This window comes from Falco naumanni, chromosome Z (assembly GCF_017639655.2).
Source record: "Falco naumanni isolate bFalNau1 chromosome Z, bFalNau1.pat, whole genome shotgun sequence".
NCBI classification, from domain to species: Eukaryota; Metazoa; Chordata; class Aves; order Falconiformes; family Falconidae; genus Falco; species Falco naumanni.
In genome coordinates, this window is record NC_054080.1 from 32,138,817 (window position 1) to 32,158,164 (window position 19,348).

The 19,348-nt window shown below is 45.2% G+C and overlaps 2 protein-coding genes across 6 annotated transcripts in view; one reads left to right on the forward strand and one right to left on the reverse strand.

The window, feature by feature from the left end:
* Window positions 1-7,143, forward strand: LOC121080830 (purpurin). Its single transcript, XM_040579031.1, has 6 exons — window positions 1-132; window positions 1,037-1,154; window positions 2,553-2,689; window positions 4,249-4,361; window positions 5,464-5,676; window positions 6,904-7,143. The coding sequence occupies exons 2-6, from the start codon at window positions 1,038-1,040 to the stop codon at window positions 6,912-6,914; spliced, it is 591 nt and encodes a 196-aa protein (XP_040434965.1). The 5' UTR covers window positions 1-132; window position 1,037; the 3' UTR covers window positions 6,915-7,143.
* Window positions 7,144-9,960: 2,817 nt separating this feature from the next.
* The window catches only part of IDUA (alpha-L-iduronidase), a 48,277-nt gene continuing 38,889 nt past the window's right edge, over window positions 9,961-19,348 (reverse strand). For 4 of the 5 annotated variants that reach the window (XM_040579028.1, XM_040579027.1, XM_040579026.1 and 1 more), the window contains 4 exons: window positions 18,185-18,310; window positions 17,483-17,559; window positions 15,752-15,852; window positions 9,961-13,634 (listed from right to left, as the gene is read on the reverse strand). In XM_040579028.1, coding sequence (XP_040434962.1) covers window positions 13,534-13,634; window positions 15,752-15,852; window positions 17,483-17,559; window positions 18,185-18,310 — 405 coding nt within the window. In that variant the 3' untranslated portion in view covers window positions 9,961-13,533. The remainder of the gene's footprint in view (window positions 13,635-15,751; window positions 15,853-17,482; window positions 17,560-18,184; window positions 18,311-19,348) is intronic. The other variant, XR_005825505.1, reaches the window with a different exon arrangement.

Genomic DNA, 19,348 nt, shown 5'->3' on the forward strand with positions numbered 1-19,348 from the left:
CAATTAGTGACTTTGCAGATCCATTATTTAAAGGCAGCTGGAGGGCAACTGACACAAGACTCTTCTGCTGACTGCAGCCCGAAGACTGAAGCAAAGACGTCTCAGGAATCTCCAGCATCTCTAACCCAACAGGTAGGTCTCTCTTCAGCAAAGACAGACCAGATTAGCATCTCTTACAGCAGGGAAGCGCAGCCTGCACTGCAGCAGCCAGGAACAGAATAGCTACTTGGGTATTTAGAACTTCTGGGTTAGTAGTTCAGCTTGGATGCTGTAGGCAAATTTCAGGTAACTGTGTTTTTTCTTGGCATCAGAACAGGTATTCAGAGTCAAATGCTCTGCAAGAATGGTCAATGCAGGTGCTTTCTTCCTGAAGCGGGAGAAACAAATATGCTGGGATACCCAAGGGGACAAATAAAGCCATGGCCATCTGGTGGCTGTGCTGCCATGGCAGATCAAGCCTCTAGGAACTGAATATTATTTATCATGTTTGTCGAGAGAATGGTCTGAGGGCAGACAATATCAAGACATACTTTCCTATTAAAGTAGGCGGCTAGGAAGAGCCTGTTTTGGTCATGAGAACTGGTCTTAAAGAACACAGTTTTGCTGGCTTGAAAGCAAAGTGGACACTCACCATGAAATAATTGGGAACAATATCCTTACAACCTACAGTGCTTTACCAGAGTTCATCAGAATATTATTCTTCTTGTGAAAACAAAAATTAAAAAAATATCAAAATTTTATCAGTTCTTGTGAACCTTATACAGTCAGGCTTGATTTATAATGTAAAAATATAATGAGCCAAAATACTCCTACTGGCAAGCAAAATACTATTGCAAAGTAATGGCCATCAATGCTCAGTTTTGGCTGGATTTGGGAACCACAGTGACCCAGTGGTTTTTCAGTGGAGGATTTATAATCTACTCAGCGTGGAAAGAAACTAGTCTTAAAATGAGGGGAATGTATCTGTAGGCACGCAGTGCAGGCTACCCATGTCTACTGCATTAAATAAAACTCCATGTTTGCTTTTTTCTTGCAGAATGAAATACACACACTATGTTTTCCTGGCCTCGATCTTCTCCACTGTTGAATACAGCCTAGCTCAGACCTGTGCAGTGGAGTCTTTCTCTGTGAAAGACAATTTTGATCCAAAAAGGGTAATTATGGCTACTTCAACAGTATATGTGAAGAAGCTTCACATATAAACTGTCTTTCCAGGTTATGGGTTGTGTTAACTAATGAGGTTCGTCAGTAAGAGGTTAAGTCCTTTTGTATTCTGTCTCTCAGACACTGTTCCTGGAGTTTGCTTTTCTCACTAGTGATTAACCTTCTGAGCATTATGGTAAAACAGGCCTTGAAAGTCATGGATGTGATTCTGTAGGATGTCACCTTCTGCTAGCTCAAAGCTCAGTACAGACTTCAGCTTTGAGTGGTCCCAAGAATGAAACAATTTAGATCCCCATCAGAAAGCCCAAACACATGCCCTAGGGGACTTGCATCCACCACCAGCCATTCTTGGGAGTCATAGCTAAGTGAAAATTCACCTAGCTGGGTATCCTGAACACAGACTCACTCTTGCTTAAACACAGCATTTAATCTGCCTGCCTCTGAGAAGGAAATCAGGGCTATCTCAGTGATGAAAAAGTCCAGACAGGTGTGCCAGATTGCCACCATCCCTCAGCAAACATCCCCTCCAGCTGCAGCTGGGCTGGCACCAGCACTTCCTCTATACAAAATTGGCTTTGCTGGAAACAAACCCATGTCTGGAGAGATCTTTGGGAATATCCCAGTTTTATAAAGGCAAAGATTTTCTCAGGCTCCTGTATTTGAGAATTATGGACTCTGTTTTAGACTTAATCGTATAGCTTGCCAAACAGATCTCATTAGCTTCAATGAAGAATCAAATTTAACACAGCTAGGTTCTGCTTTCCTCAATACTTCTACTACTAATATTATTTTTTGAGGGCCTTCCTGTCTGTCAGTCACCTGTTTAGGTCTTGTTTTCATTTTACTAGATACTGCTTGTACATTTTCAGGGACTCATTTTTTCCTAGACATTTTCCTTCCCCTAACCTCATTTCACCTCCTCCTGCTGCTAGCTTCCCCAGCATGCTCTTTCCTCTTCGTAGTTCACAGAGCCATCGCCTTCTGCTTCACTGGGTAGACCCTTGTCACCATTGGAGATTGTGGCCCCCGGTGGCCACAAAATGTCTCCAGCAGCTTGCTAAGGTCTTTGTGGCTGCAGTTCAGTATCACTGACGGCAGCTTCCACAGAAAAGCAGAGGACTGAAACAGGGAAGAACTATCTGACTCCCAGCAGGCATCTCAGGATGGGAGAAGCTTCTGGTGTGGGGTCACTGTGACAGGAACATTCCACATGACAATGAGTACAAGCACTCAGCAGTGCAGAGGTGTGTGCTACACACCCACCTGAATGAAGACTATCTCCATAGGCCAGGAAATGGGTAGCCAGAAGGGCATCATGTTTACAGAAATGCTTTTGTGCTAATCTTGCCATGGTGATTAATCCAGATACTAACAGTATTCCATGTCAGTATGCAGGGAAATGGTATGCCCTGGCCAAGAAGGATCCAGAAGGCCTTTTCCTTCAGGACAACATCTCTGCTGAATACACTGTGGAGGAAGATGGCACAATGACAGCATCTTCCAAAGGCCGAGTGAAGCTTTTTGGGTGAGCTCTCTTGACTTTAAGCTCTAGCTGCTGCCATGAGGTACTACAATAGGTGATCTATCCTGAGCACACAACACAACCTGTTGTCTCCACCAGAAAGGGAAGCTCAATCAAGGTAACACATTCAAAGCCAGAGGTTAGACACTTCTGAGTCCTGGATTACTTCTCAGCCTGTCTCTGGTATGGGTCCATCACAAAACTACTGCATAAAGTAAATTATAAAGTCAAATCTTGAATTATGGAGTGATCAGGTAAATGAACTGCAACCAGGTGAGAGGAGCTAGCAAAGTCTGTGGGGCTGTGAGGGCAGGAGCAATCTTATTTCACTGAGTGGTTCAGGGGAAGGAGTGTAAGTGAGCATTACTTTCGCAGATCTTTCCACACATTGTTGGACAGACTTCTGAGGAAAACGTAGTTAACTCTTCGATGCCATTGCAATGCCTGAACAGACAGATGGAAGGATGCTTAAGAGTTTTGCCAATTGGTCACGGTTACTATAAGGAATTACAGCACTTAAGGGGACCAAACAGCTTTCTGGGTGTAGAAAAGAAAACCTGGGGCTTCCACAGACCAGCCCTAGTCCTGCTGTACATTAACTACCAAAAACTGTCTAACTGCACGAACAGTAGAGTAGAGCAGGTGACTATGAACCTTGCAAGTCTTAGAGCAGAGCACTCCAGGATATTTTGGAATGGGGCAAATGAAGCTTTGCAGGCACACTATGCAATGTGGGTGGGAAGATTCCTGAAAAGACCCTCTGGAAACCAACTGGGGTCTCAAGGCTGCTGGGAATTTATTTCTACAACAGCAGAGTAAAGGGGAAGTGCAGCCTGTGCAATGAAGGGAGTGAAGGACCTTCCATTGTTTCACAAATCCAAGTAATGCTTGACAAAGTGTGCTAAGACGCAGGTGGTATTCAAAGCAAACAGATGCCAACCAGAGAAGGACATTAGAAGAAATGGACAATGAAGACAGGCTGTCTGGGCACCTACTGGGCTCCCACAGCCTGTATAAAGTCCTTTAACTAGCTTGGACAGCAAAGTGTCTGTAATTATTTTTGTGCTTGTAACAGACATCCCTGTGGCAACAGAGCTAGGAAGGGTTAGAGAGAGGAGAGCCAACTCCCTGCCTCTGCCTGGGGACACAGCAAAAGAGCCCAAATGCAGGTCAGCTCACTCTGCAAGCTGCTAGCAGGGAGCCAAGAAACAATGTCCATCATTTTGCTTGGTAGCTATCTGCTTGTACAGAAATGGGTGGTAAAAAGCCTGCTGAGCTGAAGGAGGGTCAGGGCACTGCCCCAGCTGCAGCGGCGTAGTTGTACAGCAGGGCAGGGACCAGACGGACCAGACACCAGCAGTGCACTGCCAGTGGTGGGGAGGGTGTCACAGATTTGCTTACTTAACAACAAACAGTGACTTTGCATTAAGAAAGGCCATACCCAATGCTGAGCTGAACTGTAGCCTGGTTCTTGCCGGAGCCCTGAGTGAGGGACACCCATTCAAAGCTCAGAGGGCACAAGGTTTTAGGTTTTACCTTCAGTCTCATGGATCTCGTTGCAGGTTCTGGGTGATCTGTGCTGACATGGCTGCTCAGTATACAGTACCTGACCCAACCACTCCAGCAAAAATGTACATGACCTACCAGGGCCTGGCCAGCTACCTCTCCAGCGGTGGTAAGTGAACTGCTCCAGCCCCCCAGTGCTGGTCAATAGCTTAGAGCTGCCCAGATTTGTGTGTTTCAGTGTACGAGCAGGAAAAACAGTTGAGTTTAGATTGCTTCAAGTGGAGACAAAGCATCCTTTTTTGAGAGGACGCTTCAACCAAGAAATGCTTTTTATCTTCACAGAAGGGGCAGGGTACAGAGACTCCCTAGAGACCCCACCTACACACCACATATGTTAACAGGGCATATGCAGCTTAGAGGCAATGGGCTGCACAGATTTTATACAGCCAAGTGGGGCGCTGAACCTAGGGAAGCAGTATTTCCTGGGCCCTGCAGTGGGCATTACAAAGGTGCTGAGGGCCAGTCACCCTTGTACTCCTCATAACTAATGGGAGGTGACATGTGGACCCAGACCCACATCTGCATTCCAGCAGCAAGACGCAGTTCTCCTCAGACAGACATAGCTGGACTCAACAATATGGAGCTGTCAACTGAAGTCCCCCTTGTAGAAACTGCTCATGCTGAACCTCACTTACGCAGCCTTCACATCCCATACTTCGTGCCAGTCTCCCACAGCTCTGGGACTCCAGCTGTGGAGTTGGGCAGTGCTTGGCCTGCTAATGCATAAGAAAGAAGTACATTCATTTAGTACAGGCAGATAAGCCACACCAAAATGCACTTAGTTGAGCGAGCCTGGAAAACAGGAGGAATGTTTTTTTTTAACTGAAGCTTCTTCTATAGGAAATGTAATCTGTACAGCCAAAATTTAATCCTTATGCTCCACCCACCATGCTTGAGCGAGAAAAATCAAGCCATTTTTTGTCATTGAAAACCTCGAAAGTCCTAGTCCTCCTAATACTTCTTGCCTAAGAAACCAAAGGTGAAAATGTACTGAGCATCGTGGGGAGTAACACAGCCTCAGGATGCCCCGTGCTTGTCCCAGTTCTTCACTTCATGGTGTGGGCATAAGATGGATGTGGGAGATGACTTCACATACTTTGGGATGCTATCTCTGCCACGTGCTGAAGTGAAGTGTCTACCTGTGGGATGACTAGGTCCACCTCTGCTTTGTTTTGCCTGCTGTGACAAACAATTGTGTTCTGATGTTTCAGGGGACAACTACTGGGTGATTGATACTGACTACGATAACTATGCCATTACCTATGCCTGCCGCAGTCTGAAGGAGGATGGCTCCTGTGACGATGGCTACTCCCTGATCTTTTCACGCAACCCCCGTGGCCTCCCCCCAGCCATCCAGCGCATTGTCCGTCAGAAGCAGGAAGAAATATGCATGTCTGGCCAGTTCCAGCCAGTGCTTCAGTCAGGTACTTCGGGCTAATTAGCAAACTCACTGATATGGCTGTGCTAGCAGCTTGTAGGGTAGGTGATAACATTTGCTGTAAATACAACAAGAACCATAGCAAACTAAGTTGTAGTCTTTTAGCAACTTTAAAAAAAACAATTCTATCTAATAGGAAAATAGTTGCAAAGGGAAACCCATACAAGGGAGACCTTAAGTTTGCCCTTATAGGAATCCTCTGTGCTGAAACTGGCACACTACGAAAGGAAGATCAGCTCTGTTACTGTAATAGATAGGGTATGGACGGGTGTAACAACCTGGTGTTTCTGCACTTAGAAATGCTTGTCTTGGCCATCTGGGTAACAGCACCTTACCTTATGTCTGTGTACTGTCCTTCAGGAAAGGAGGATAAGCTGCCTCCAAGAAGAAGCACCCTCGCTCTTAGCTCCACCGTGATTTGTGTCCTGGGTGGCCTGAGTAGCAGAGACGAGGGGCTCTGAGCAGCGGTTCTGACTGTGTCTGCTGGCAGTGGGAGTCAGCAGTTGTGCCACATAGATGCAAACAGAACATGTCCAAAGCCTATTTTGAGATAACTTTTTGGGGGGAGGCATGGCAGATGATCTATAGCTCCTGTGCTAGTCCACAAGATAGGCAGATAATTTTTGAGGGATATGCTGGAGGCAGAAACTCCTCTTTCTTGGCAGCTGAGTGCCAACACCCTCCACCTACCCACTGCCTTGCCTGGACACTGGCCCCCTCCCAGCCCAGGCATGGGGACCTGGACTGGGGGACTGCCACAGTAACACACGTGTTGCTGCACTTCTGGACAAGAATTAGCAGCTAAAACCTTCTGAACAGCACACCATTGCGTGAACGAGTCCACTACAGAGCAGGTGCCAGGTGCTGGCATCATCCGAGTTTATGGGCCTGGTATGGGCACCCCTGCCCCATGCCCTCCACATTGCTTACTGTATCAGAGGGAGGGTAGCTGGTTTGTGAGCTCATGTCTAGGTGCTGACCTAGCTGCAAACGGATGGCTAGCTGGGATTACACCAAAGGCTGCGCAAGTGCCATGCCAACAGACACAGAGCAATGCAAACAGCAGCTTTTGCAGCCCCCACTCTAATCTTGTACTGTGATTCAGAAGTACCCTAGGAAGGCTGTAGCTACAGCTTCACTGAAGACTGAAAGATTGTTAGAGCTCTTTGCAAATTACTTACTGGGACTAAAGTTTGCTTTTCTTTCTTTCCAGGGGCCTGCTAAAAGTACACTTCTGATCCTATCCTTAAGCACAGAAACCAGACCTCCTAGTCTTGAAGTTGCCACTCAGCTAATAAAAAAAATAAAATCATAGTATGGACTAGTGTGTTTTTCCTGAAAAACACATGAAAATGTTAGTGTTTTTGTAAACCGTGTGCAATACAGTACTGATATTTGGATTTTCAGGGGGATATTTAATGTGGCATTTGTCAATAAATGTTTTTTAAAAACACACCTCTGGAACTGTTTTTTGTTACGCGCTGTGCTCTTGAGGAGCAGAAGAGTGGGGCTGCTTGCCGAGGGGAGGTGAGACAGCAGGCGGGGGTGGCCCCAGCACAGGCAGGGAGGGCTCTGTCCCTCCCCAGCACCGAGCAGGGGGAGCAGGGCAGCAGTGGTGACAGGGACAGGCCCCTTGACAGTGCTGATTGTCAGACAAGTGCACAGGGACAGGCCAGGCCTGGGGTTTGCCTGGGAAGTCCAACAGCGAGCGAGGGCAGCAAGGCACAGGACAGGGCACGGGCGCGCCTGCGTGGTGTCTTCGGCCCGAGACAGGACTGGAGAGTGGGTCAGAGGCAGAGCTACCTGCGGCAAGGCTCCCAGGGGGCAGAGGCCCAGGCTGAGCTGAACAGGGTTTGTGGGCCACAGAGGGGTCCCAAGGGGTCTGCATACAAGCAGTATGGGGGTGGCGGTCCCAGGTGAGGCTGCACAAAGCAACGAAGGGCTGTGGGTGCCTGCAGGGCCCTGGCATACACAATGTAGCTCTCCCACGAACATTTTTATTTAAATTCTGAAGCTACGAAATCCTTTTGAACAACAACCTGAGATGAGGCTGATAGTGTGATCGTTGCTGCCTGGTAATATAGTTATTTCTGGTACACGGGAATACTCCAAAGTCTGCACAGAGTATTTCTAACTAGCACCTGAATCACAAATGCAATAAAGCAGATGTTCCTGTCAGTAGCACCAGGACATTGCTTTAAATGAGCAGTTACTTCCATCTCTAACGGCATAAGCAGTAATCTACTCCCCACTGCCTTTGTAATCCAGCCTCCAGTATCTGAGGTACAGAACTGAAAAATACAGAACTGATAGGTTTTATGGCCAAGAATTTCACACATAGAGGGAACCAAAAGAATAGTATCTAGAAAATTCCATGTAGAAAAAGTAACCCAAGTCAGCATTGTTTATATGTATCTCCCACTGCTCGTAGTAAAAGCATGTTCACTTTGAATGTTTCCTATGAACAAAACTACCAGTCCAGAACACCCCCAGCAACCTGCTGAACCCTGCAATTTGTCAGCAACACTCATTTTTACAAGTCATGATTACCGAGCACAGAGGGAAGACCAAGCTGAACAGCCCCCACTCCTGAGGCTTTCAGAAGGTATGTGGCACAAGGCTGACATCGAGTGAAGACCTTCAGAGCACTGCACTACAAAACAGCTTCTGCAAGATGCATACACAACCAACAGCACCCAACGATTATCTACTGCCTCTCTTGGAAGGCACATAAAAATCAGTGACTGAAGACTCTTCTCCAAGGCCGGAGGCCTTACCCCAGATATGCAGAGAAGTCTCTCAAGCTTGCGTATCCCAGGATTTCCAGGCAGGACTCCTAAGAATCTCAGCCAGCATCAAAAAAAAAATGTTCCTTGCTCTTGTGGTCTAGGGAAAGTTACCCTCATGGGGAACAAGATGGTGAACTACCATCTAAAGCTAAGGACAGAAACTGAAGAGCAGCAGCAGGCAATACAAACAAAAAATCACACAGATACAGACTACTGAGTGCTGAAAAAATATCAGCCTTTTGTGCGGGACTAAGTGCAAGGTCAGTGCATTGACTGAATGTTCACCACTTGCCCGCCTCTCCCATAAGGAAGTATTGGAGTGGAGATTGGTGAACTTGGGACTTGCATCGCAGGTGATCAGACAACGCCAGACCTTAACTGAAGGAGCCTGGCCTTTGGCCGGGACATTCAGACCAGTATTACCAGTCCTAGAGAAGTGGAATTTTTCATGTCTATCATTATAATAACTGTATGACCAGAGCAGACGGGAGAAAGATCTCCATGCAGGACCAAGTGCATCCTTATTGTGCTTGATATAGTCTGTCCAGATGAGTTAGGCAGTGAATTCCCTCCTCTGCCACACAAGGTTGTGCCTTTAGGTTTGTAGGATAGCGGTGATTCTGGGAGAATATACCATGGATTTACACATGCCCTTGGCATCTGCTTTGTACTTGCAGGAATTGTGGGAACATGGTCCCATCAGGACCACATGCAGACCCTCATCATACAAATCTCGTGAATTAATAAACAGATGGGAGTTAGCTGATATCCACTCCTCTCCACTGACTGCAGAAAATGCTAAAGATGAGGTAGGGTAGGGCAGGCAGCTGTCCGATTTACACTTCTCCTGTTATTCCATTGAGTTAAACATAAAATATCTGGGGTATGTCTAGAGGCAGACACACTTCGGTCTGCAGTTGAACTGGCTGATGAGAACCAGTCTATTATTCCTGGGTTTAACAGGGTGTATAGGTCACAAGTCATAATCTCTGTCCTGCACAAACTTTCCACTAACAAGAAAAAAGAAAAAGCTGTTTACAAATGAAAAGGACTGTTGTTTTATCCTCAGAAGGTCCTTTAGTGCTGGCAGAAAGGCTACAACTGTGCAACAGCAGGAGGAACCCTGCAAAGATATTGTCCTTCACACACCAGTGAACCTCCTCCCAGCAAGGACACTGCAAGTCCTGAGATATGTCCAGTCCATATTGTCCATGTTCAGTCCAATACCATGTTGTGTTAGACCACTTTTCCCTGGGCTGTGGTAACTGCAGCAACTCAAGCTCCTACTTCAGCCTTGAAATTGCTTACGGTCACACTCCCTTCATGCTTCATTTTTGTGTAATACTGGAACTTGTACCAATCAAGTTATCTTTTATACCTTGAGAACAGGCTTTACTTCCCAAGATTAAGTTGTTGACACGAGAGTTTTGAGAATTTTTCAGAACACAGTGATCACATCCTGGTTTTAGAGGGTTCATGTAAAAGATTAAAACCTGGTTTTATTGGGTAGCACAAAAGACAGTAATTAATATAGTATATACACAATTAGACAATATAAAGCTATCCTTTGAAAGGTTCTTCCCTAGCATTCATTTTAACAAACAATTGCAAAACTGTTACACAGCCTCAGATGCTTTTGCTTAAAGACCAGGCAAAAAATCTCATTGTGCAGTTGCAGTTACATTTTCCTATTTGGATTTATGGCCAGCAAGAGACATACCCAAGTGCTCTGCAGTCTTACTTTGGTTCTGATGGTACAGAACTACTAAGCAGCTGCTACTCCCACTCAGTGCTATGCACCTCTGGTACTTCTGAAAAAAGAGACTGTGAGGGGGAGCTGATGACTACCCAGTAACGGAGAAGATGGCAGAGTTAACCATGCAATTTTGGAAGCCCTATTAGACAGAGTCAGTGACAGATGGCTAAATAAAACTCAAGTTTTGAGTATTAAATAGCATTTTTCTGTAGACATGAAATTACAATAAAGACAAGGGCAGCCCGAAACTTCTAAACTTTGTTAGAAATAAATTCAAACCTGGAAATACCGAATTCATCTCTGCTACAATTGTTGAGACTTGCTCATTGCTTAAAGGAATAAGTCTATACCAAAGCAGTAAAGAAGAAGAAAAAAAATACCTTACTGAATATTCAAAACTTGTTTCTGAACAGACAGTGCATCGTTTTTGGTCATCTCTGCTTTCCATGAGTATTTGCCACTGCCAGGAAAATACCTGAAAAATTACCGTGCCTTCCACATATGGAATGATGTTTAATCTAAAAGCCCTAGAACAGGGACCTAGTGACAGATTTTCAAAGTGGCTGGACTTGCCCCTAAGAAACTCAATTTTACTTGCATCTACAACATGTTAAGCTCTGCCCTTGCCTGTTAAATTTCTCCTTTTTTTGTGGCTTCAATAAGCAATATAGTAATGTATGAAATTTTACCTTAAAACTTTAGAGAACACAGCGCTCTTCCCTGCTTTTTAATAAGGCAAAAGAAGTAAGCATGAGAATTACAAACCACTCTGAAGAGGCAGCTGCAAGTCTCATGTCTGTCACCGCTGAGAAGCAGAAACCCTGGGCCATCAGAACTCTCCCCCTAAAATCTTCTAAAAGGTGGTAACTTGCCCTAAAGGAAATCACTTGCCATAGGGCCAGACTTCAATACAGTGAATGAGTAAGAGAATTGCCATTCTCTGTTCTGCTCCTTTGCAAAAGCCAAACACTCCACAAGGACTCATCAGCTTTGCAAGATTTGCCTCATATATGCCATTACTGACCTCACTATGTGAGGTATAATTTGAGTTTGTCGGCTAAATAAAGCGGAGCAGTGATTTTTGGTCTTCCATTTTTCATGATTTGCACACCTATACATTTTCTGTTACATCACTGCATGGCAAAATCAAAACTCTTCATAACAGCTATGCTTCAGTCTTTTTCACAGACCTGTAACTACTGCATGGTCCTTGGTTTGATAAAGACTGCTATATTCAATTGCCAGTGTGGGAAAATTTGGCTACTCTAATAGGACAGCCTAACAGGGTAAACTGTCCACTCTAGGTGCTGTATCTTCCCTTGCTTCAGATGTACTAAAATCTCTTAAGGACCTACATTTGAACATTTCTAAAAGTCATTTTTTCTGTGGTTCCACTTCATACTGGCAAAACAATATGTCTTAACTGCTAGATTTTATTTAACTGCGTTTCTGGTTCTTCACTTAGGGACAGTTATAACATACTTGAAATGTATTTTTGCTATCTCCATCCAAGTAGAACTTCTCACTAACTTTTCTGAAACTGAGAAATTTATTAAGTAGGTTCCAATAGCCATTTTCTGTTCTGCACAAGCCTTTATGGGCAAGGAATTGGCAGATTAGGAGGTAACAAAGTGCTCCTTATTCAAACTTCAGTGACGCAAGAGCTATTTTGTCTGAATTCTGCAATAAAATGAATCTTTTAAGGCTAACTTCCAGCACAAGCACATGAATAAGGAAGCACAAGGTAAGGAGATACGAGGTCTTGTCTCACATGTACTGACTTTGCATATATTTTTCTTTCTGTGCTGTAGAAGTGAGGCCATCTGAGGTAGTTCAGCTCTCTCCTACTGCCCAAGCTTGGTTTTTTTTGTCTGAGGCCTGAATGTTTCATCAAATATGCAGTCTTTGTTGTTACGTTGGTGAGATAGCTGATGTCAGCAAAGAAAGCAGTAGGGGATTTGTTTGTGCGACAAAGTTGCTTCTCTTACGGAAAACACACCAGTTGTTTTCACTGGCATTATGCCTCCCTCTACAAGCATTTTAAAGGCACAGTTCAAACTGTGTCAGTTGTGAAAAGAGGAGAATTAAAAAACACCCCTGCAGTGTCAGGGAACTTTGCTGTTACATAAAATTTTCTGGCAGCTCCAAGGACTGCCAGAGGTGCCCTGTAGCATGATCTGGGGCTATCACACACTTGTGATACGCTCTGCAAAGCACAGAAGCTCAAACTGTTCTTCACTGACTTCCTAACTGGCTGTCAATAGCAGCCCTGTTATATTCAAGAATATGGTCTCATAATATGAAAAACACAAAAGGCTCTAACAAGCATTTCAGCTTTCTCCTGGCCACCTAAAGCCAAGCCTCAGCTCACTGACAGTCTGAGAGGGTAGGTGTGCTGAGAGAGACATTACCTGCAAGTGCAGTAGAAGGCCAGGCTAGGTGACCGCAATGGAGAGAAAGGGGTTTTCAGGGTCAGAGCTGCCACCACAAAGAACCAGCAGCTGACGGCCACAGTGCAAAGAGGTGACTTGGGCAAAAGCAGAAAGCAGAAAAGGCAGGGAAGTCTGGAGGCTAGAGCCTCCTGTGTCTTCTTCCCCTCTGAAGATGAGCTGCTACCCCTTCCTCTGCCTGCATGAAGAGAATAGCTCTGGCATCCAAGTAACAGCCACAAATGCAGAGAGCTGGGTGCAAAACCCTCTGTGAGAGGGTAAAGAACCTCATACATCTGAAGACATGACAAGTGCTCTGAAATAAGCCACTGGAGCATGTGTAACTAACCAGCAGGGAAGCAGGGATCCTTCACTTCATGCTCTGGATGCATCTGGTTGCTGTGCACTTCTCCATCAAACTATTACATCAAGACAGCCTGGCACCTGAGGCAGGCAGTTCACTCTCAGACAGGTCCTCCTTGTGCTTCACTGCCATCCTCACCTGCACCGTGAACTGATGGTCCCGTTCCTGCTGCAGTTTGTGACCTCCATAAATCTTTGGTTTCCTGGCCATTACCTCAGTGTATATAGGGAATAATATTCCCACAATTCGTAGTTATGAAGCTGAATCCCAGTCCTACGGCAGCCTCTTACAATTGTACCAGTTGGGTTGCCAGTGGTGGCTGTTTGTTTTTTGAGCTCTGAGGAGTTAACAGGGGCAGTTGCCTCTAACTTGCATTCCTAACCTGCTTCATCAGGTCCTTTCCATACTCCCTCCTCAGCCTGGGAGGAGTTTATTTTTCTGGGGAGTTATCATTTGCTGGAAGCATACACCACTCAGTCACCAAGCCAGGCGCCACTCTTCAGGGTCACTTGAAAGCTTCAACATACTCCACAGGAAGGGAGGACGGGCCTGCCTTCCCCCAGTAGTCAATGGCACGCACTCTGTAAAAGCCGGAGACTGACCTTCCTGCAAATGAAAAGGTTAGAAATGGTCACTGTGAAAGGCTGACGCCTGTGGTGCTTGCAGTATGTAGAGCAGGCACTACTCCTATAAAATGTAGGTTTGTGGAATGGGCTGGAGAAGTGGTGAAATCAATTCTTCACCCTGTGTAAGTGTACCTGTGCCTGTCTAACTAAAACTGATTATAAATTACTCAGGGCCAAGTACTGGCTTTTTTTCTTTGTTGCACCAAGGACCTTTCCTCTCCTCATTAGGATCTGCAAGTACAGCTAGAGGACTGCTGTCCCAGCCGTCCCTTTGGAAGAAGGATATGACATCTTCTGCAACCCACAACTAGTAATTTCCTTTTTTCTGACTTACTTTTCTGCCTGAATTGTGCCTTTGGAACAGGTTATGTGGGGACAGAATCAACAAAGAAGCAGAACAAGAAGCATAAAGGCTGACTGAAAGCCCTCTGCTCATCTCAGGAAGCAACACCAGTTGCTCCAAAGGTATGTGAACTAATGTTCTGTGGCTCTGCTGGTTTTCATCCTTGATCCAGTTCAAAGGACACAGCCTTCATTAGCAGTCTTTAACCTCACAAGCAATATAAATGGTTTTTTTGTAATCTATTCATTTTATTTTTTTAAAGAATGATAGCAATAGTGAGTGAAAAGGAAGTACCTAGCAATAAAGGCTGCTGAGATGTGAGATTTTTTCAAGCAGTCTTTTCTTTTTTGTTTTAGAAACAAACAGTTAAATCTGGTAGGTTCTTCAGATGTGCAGCACGAGATGATAATGAATCCTAATTTCAGTGATTTGCCCTAGCCATGATTTACAGTCTTTGCTTACCTGTGTAGCCTTCACATTGCAATAGGAGCTCTGAATATTATCATGCACCCACTGCTGATGCTTAGCCTTTCTCAGGCTAAGATGGGCTCATTTTTTCTTGACAAAAACCTCTCTGAATTGCTCTTATTAGAGTAACATTGAGGCAAGGTCTGTCTGTGTTTCACACAGCTCTGATCAGTGCTTATTAGTAACACTTGCTGGACAGTCACATTGTGGATTAAACCACACTTCGTTAACAAAGCCCCCAGACCAACAAAAAATACCCAAAGAAAACATCACTACCTTCTTTCAGTATTTTTCATCTGGCTATGCTTCTGTTGCAACTAGGCTGTACTTGAGGAGAAATGACCACAGGCTCTGGGAGAAGCTTTGCCCGTTGTCAAAGATGAAATTCACTACCCTCTAATGTGAAACATCTAAAACTTAGGCAGCTAATCAGGGCTAAAGAGAAAGCTCTAAGAAACAGCAGAGAGGAGTGGTTTCTCGGCTAGGTGTTCAGACAGCCAGGACTAACTGTCCTACAGGAGCACCTCTTCTGCTCTTGTAAGGGAGCTTCTCACTAGTTTAAGATTGCCAAGCCATAAAAAACGTATGGAAACAGGGACAGGTAGCCATGACGAAAACAAAATTGCAGCCTTCCCTTGGAGCAGCTCAGAACATAATAAATGCCAGGCAACCAACCACTCCATGAAAGGTGGACATGACCTCCCACTTATTTCTGTGTTGATGCCGTATCCTTAGGCAGTCTAATACCTCAAGACTCAGCAGTACAGAACAAGTGTTACTAAGGCAGTTTGCTCCTACTGCCCCACCCCAAAAACACTGCACAAATTTAGGCAAAGGCATGGCCAATACATGTGGGACTGAGCCCAAACCTCAGACTTGCCTTGCTGTGAGTCTACCACCAAGAGCACAACACCAAGGTCTGGTCACATGGAGCAATTTTTTTTTGTTCTTATTTTTGCATGCTTCTATACCAGCTACGAATAGAGACAAAGTGCTGTGTGGCCTCTCAGGCAGCTTGCCAGGCCTGCAGCTGGGTGACCTTGGTTTCTGTGACAGGGAATTTACTCCTGACAATACAACTAACAATGTCCCCATGACTACTTGTCAATTAGTGTTTGTCCTTGAGAATAAGGCTTTCACCAAGAACATGGTCCTAAAAGGACGTGCTCTTATTTGTGATGGAGTGTATGTCACTAGCAAGCTATGTGCCTTCAGTAGTTACTAAATGATATTTCACACATTCATGAGTGGCACTATTAACATGATGGATTACATAATACATGTACCTGGACTGTAGACCCAGAGAGTGAATATTGTGTCTTTGGCATTAATCCGCTGGTACACTTTTCCATCTGGTGAGAACTCCACTTCAAATGTCTTTATACATCTAGGGAAAAAAAAAAAAAAGACAGCTCATTAAATACAACCGATAATGCATCAAGCAATCAAATCTTAATGTCAGGGCCATTTCAACAAAGAAGGCCAAAACCAGGAAATACTCAGTTGACTCATTCCTACCAAATGCGGGACTGGCGTGAATTGTCATTGCCACGAAGAACCACAGCTCCAACAGCCCACAGAACAACACCCAGACTGACTTGCTATAACTAGGTACTTGCAACATCACAAAATGTTATGCATCTTTTACTCTCAAAACAGGGTTATCAAGGTTGAAGAGTCTAGGGAGACTGGTTTGAAAAGGAACTAATTCTGTGCTTCCTGCAGGAAACTGGACATACACTGGAATGCCTCTGACAGTTCACCTACAGAGGGCTTCCAGTCTAGTACAGCTTGCTGGAGCAAGGAACTGGAGGTTTTCTCTTTGAGTTCACATCCCTTATAGGGATGTACAAGATTCCTCCTAGGCACCTGCTGCTAATGTAACTTTTAACATAGATGCTCCTGTCTGCTGTGCTTAAGGCAAGTCCCTCAAAAATACACCAGAAGGCTGCAATGCCATTCAGGATGACATGGACAGGCCAGAGAGTTGGGCAGAGAGGAACCTAATAAAGCTCAACAAAGGCAGGTGTAAGGTCCTGCACCTGAGGAGGGACAACCCCACGCACCAGTACAGGCTGGGGGTGACCTGCTGGAAGGCAGCTCTGTGAAGACAGACCTGGGAGTGCTGGTGGACAGCAAGTTGTCCAAGAGCCAGTGCTGTGCCCTGGTGGCCAAGCAGGCCAGTGGGATCCTGGGGGGTATTAGAAGGACCGCGGCCAGCAGGCAGAGGGAAGTGATCCTCCCCCTCTGCTCTGCCCTGGTGAGGCCACATCGGGAGTGCTGTGTCCAGTTCTGGGCTCCCCAGTTCAAGAGAGACAGGGAACTGCTGGAGAGGGCCCACCGGAGGGCTGCAGTGGGGACTGGAGCATCTCCTTTACGAGGAAAGGCTGAGACAGCTGGGCCTGTTTAGCCTGGAGAAGAGAAAACTGCGAGGGGATCTTATCAATGTCTACAAATATCTGAAGGCTGAGTGTCAGGAAGATGGGGCCAGGCTCTTTTCAGTGGTGCCAAGTGATCAGACAAGGGACAATGGGCAATAACTGCAACACAGGAAGTTCCATCTGAATATGAGGAAAAACTTCTTCACTTGAGGGTGACAGAGCACTGGAACAGGCTGCCTAGACAGGCTGTGGAGTCTTCTTTTCTGAGGATATTCAAAATCTGCCTGTATATGACTCTGTGCAACACGCTCTAAGTGAACCTGCTTTAGCAGTGGGTTAGACTAGAAGATCTCCAGAGGTCCCTTTCAACCCTGTGATTCTGTGAAAAATGCCATTGGATGCTGGTGAGCAACAGGCAGATTCCCTTGCTCAGACTGCAAATTAGTCAGGGTTGCTGCCAAGTTACTCCATGTAGGTTCTACAGTTCATTTTGTCAGACAAATGCACCATAGCATCTCTCAAAGAGCAAGCAGTCATTAATTTGTGCACTCGTTTCACTTTGTAGGACTGGTGGCAACTTAGGGAGAAATGTGCTGGTAACTCAGTTATATCAATTTTATTTTGAATGCTACTTACTTTGAATTTACACAACCATCGTCCCACAACACAATGACCTGCCCTTTTGTGAGAGGGATCAAACGAACACCGGTCACCTGTCCAAAGACACAGGTCCATGTAAGAAAACTTTACAAACGAAGCAGCCAGGACAGATTTCTGTGTGCATCCTTCCTTATTAATTACTTGCTTTGATTCTTTCCATAGAAACTAAGGGAAAAAACAGAATTTCTGGCTCCATGGCTTTGTAGCCTATGTCTTCAACCTGTCAACCTTGCAGAGGACCTTCAGAGGCTCTGGGTACCACTATGAACATGGGTAGGACTAAATGAGCAGATACAGATGTCTAATCTATGGCAGCCATGATTCCGTTTTATTTTCAGCTATCAGTTACTAACTGGAGGGCTACTGTCAATCCTGGTAGTACGTGTGATTTTTAAAAAGATACTGCCCTTTCCAGTACTGCATTGTTATTTCCCCATCGAGGATAAACTTGTATTCATCTCAGCAATGGCTCCTATTACTTGCTGTGGAATGCTTTATCTTGAATTACACTTGGAGAGCCTTCTCATCAAAGGAGAGAAGAATTGTTTATTTACTAAGTCTTAGATGGTACCTTTATCATGTAATAGGTCCAAATATTAGTCTAGCTCTTCATAGTGAGACTTAAAGCAGGACACAGTTTCTAATTTGGTGAGTCTGACAGTAGAATACAACACATACTTGATCAGGAAAAGATCTGGGTCTTGCACAGACGTGGATCAGAAAGACTGAGGGAATGGGAAGGTCTTGCTTCAGTGTCAGGATGCCATCTTCAGGAAATGGGAATGGGCCTGTTGCCACCGGGTCCTGTTGAGCCAAAGAGAAGTGTTATGAACAATCTTTCAGTACAGCACATCACTGTGAAGTGACTGTGTGTTTACTTTGGGACTGTAAATTTCCAGTAGTGTTGGTGCTGGTAAATGGCTTACAGCCATCAAAGTTCTTCAAGCTGAGAGGCTTTTCTGTCTTGCCCGTTTTCGAGCTCTTCAGGAAGCAAGAGGGTTTGTCCATCTCTCAAACTGGGCTGATCACAAATGCCCTTTAGGTGCAACCTGTCATTTTTAGTAACTTCCCATGGATGGTTTCTTTCAGGCTAGCGATCCTTACAAACCACACCCTTGTCTCTTAGCTGTGGACTCCCAGTGTGCAGTGAAAGCTATTGCTAGCTACAACAGCCCCCTCAGCTGGTCTCTGAGGCTGAGATTTCACCAGATGGCCAAGAGTATCTAAAACCTCGCTGCTGCCCTGTTGAAGGAAGAGCTGATGGCTCCTGTAGTATCTCACAGGCCTTAGCAATAGTGGGTTATGGTGACTGGGAAGAGAAGACACAGTACTGCACACTAAATTCAGAAGGCAGTTACTGTCTGTAAGCCCCTAAGGTGATAGAGGTGGTCTCCTTTATTTTAACCTGTGGATCTGAATGCATAAGGAGACTACAGGAGAGGGAGCTGAAGTGACAGAGTGCTCACATATTCTCAGATACAGTAAGTAATCTGGCCATGGCTTTTCTCATTAGAGAGGAGAGAAGTCCTCACAAAGGACTTATTCCTCAGTCTCCTCTGGGGTGCATTCAGAACTGGTAAGGATGAAGGTAAACTGCAGGCCTACCTGTGAGCCCCTGGGAGATGTGTCTTCTGAACTTGCACTGGGTAGTTTCCATCTCAAGAGAGCTGTTTGGTTTTTTTGTTTTCTGTTATTGAATGGGGTTCATTTCAACTCTCTAATGCAGCAATATGGCCCTTCTTTAATATACACTGGGCCATGTGACTTATTTGGTGAGACAGAACAGAAAGGGTCTCAAAGCTTATTGAAGTTTCAGAGAGAAGGTGGAACTTGCTCTGGAGC

Bases quoted from the DNA above. Each gene is read 5' to 3' on its own strand.
- LOC121080830 (XM_040579031.1), top strand. From the start codon at position 1,038: ATGAAATACACACACTATGTTTTCCTGGCCTCGATCTTCTCCACTGTT. The intron at 1,155-2,552 runs GTAATTATGGCT...ATTCCATGTCAG, and splicing joins ACAATTTTGATCCAAAAAGG to TATGCAGGGAAATGGTATGC. The intron at 4,362-5,463 runs GTAAGTGAACTG...CTGATGTTTCAG, and splicing joins CAGCTACCTCTCCAGCGGTG to GGGACAACTACTGGGTGATT.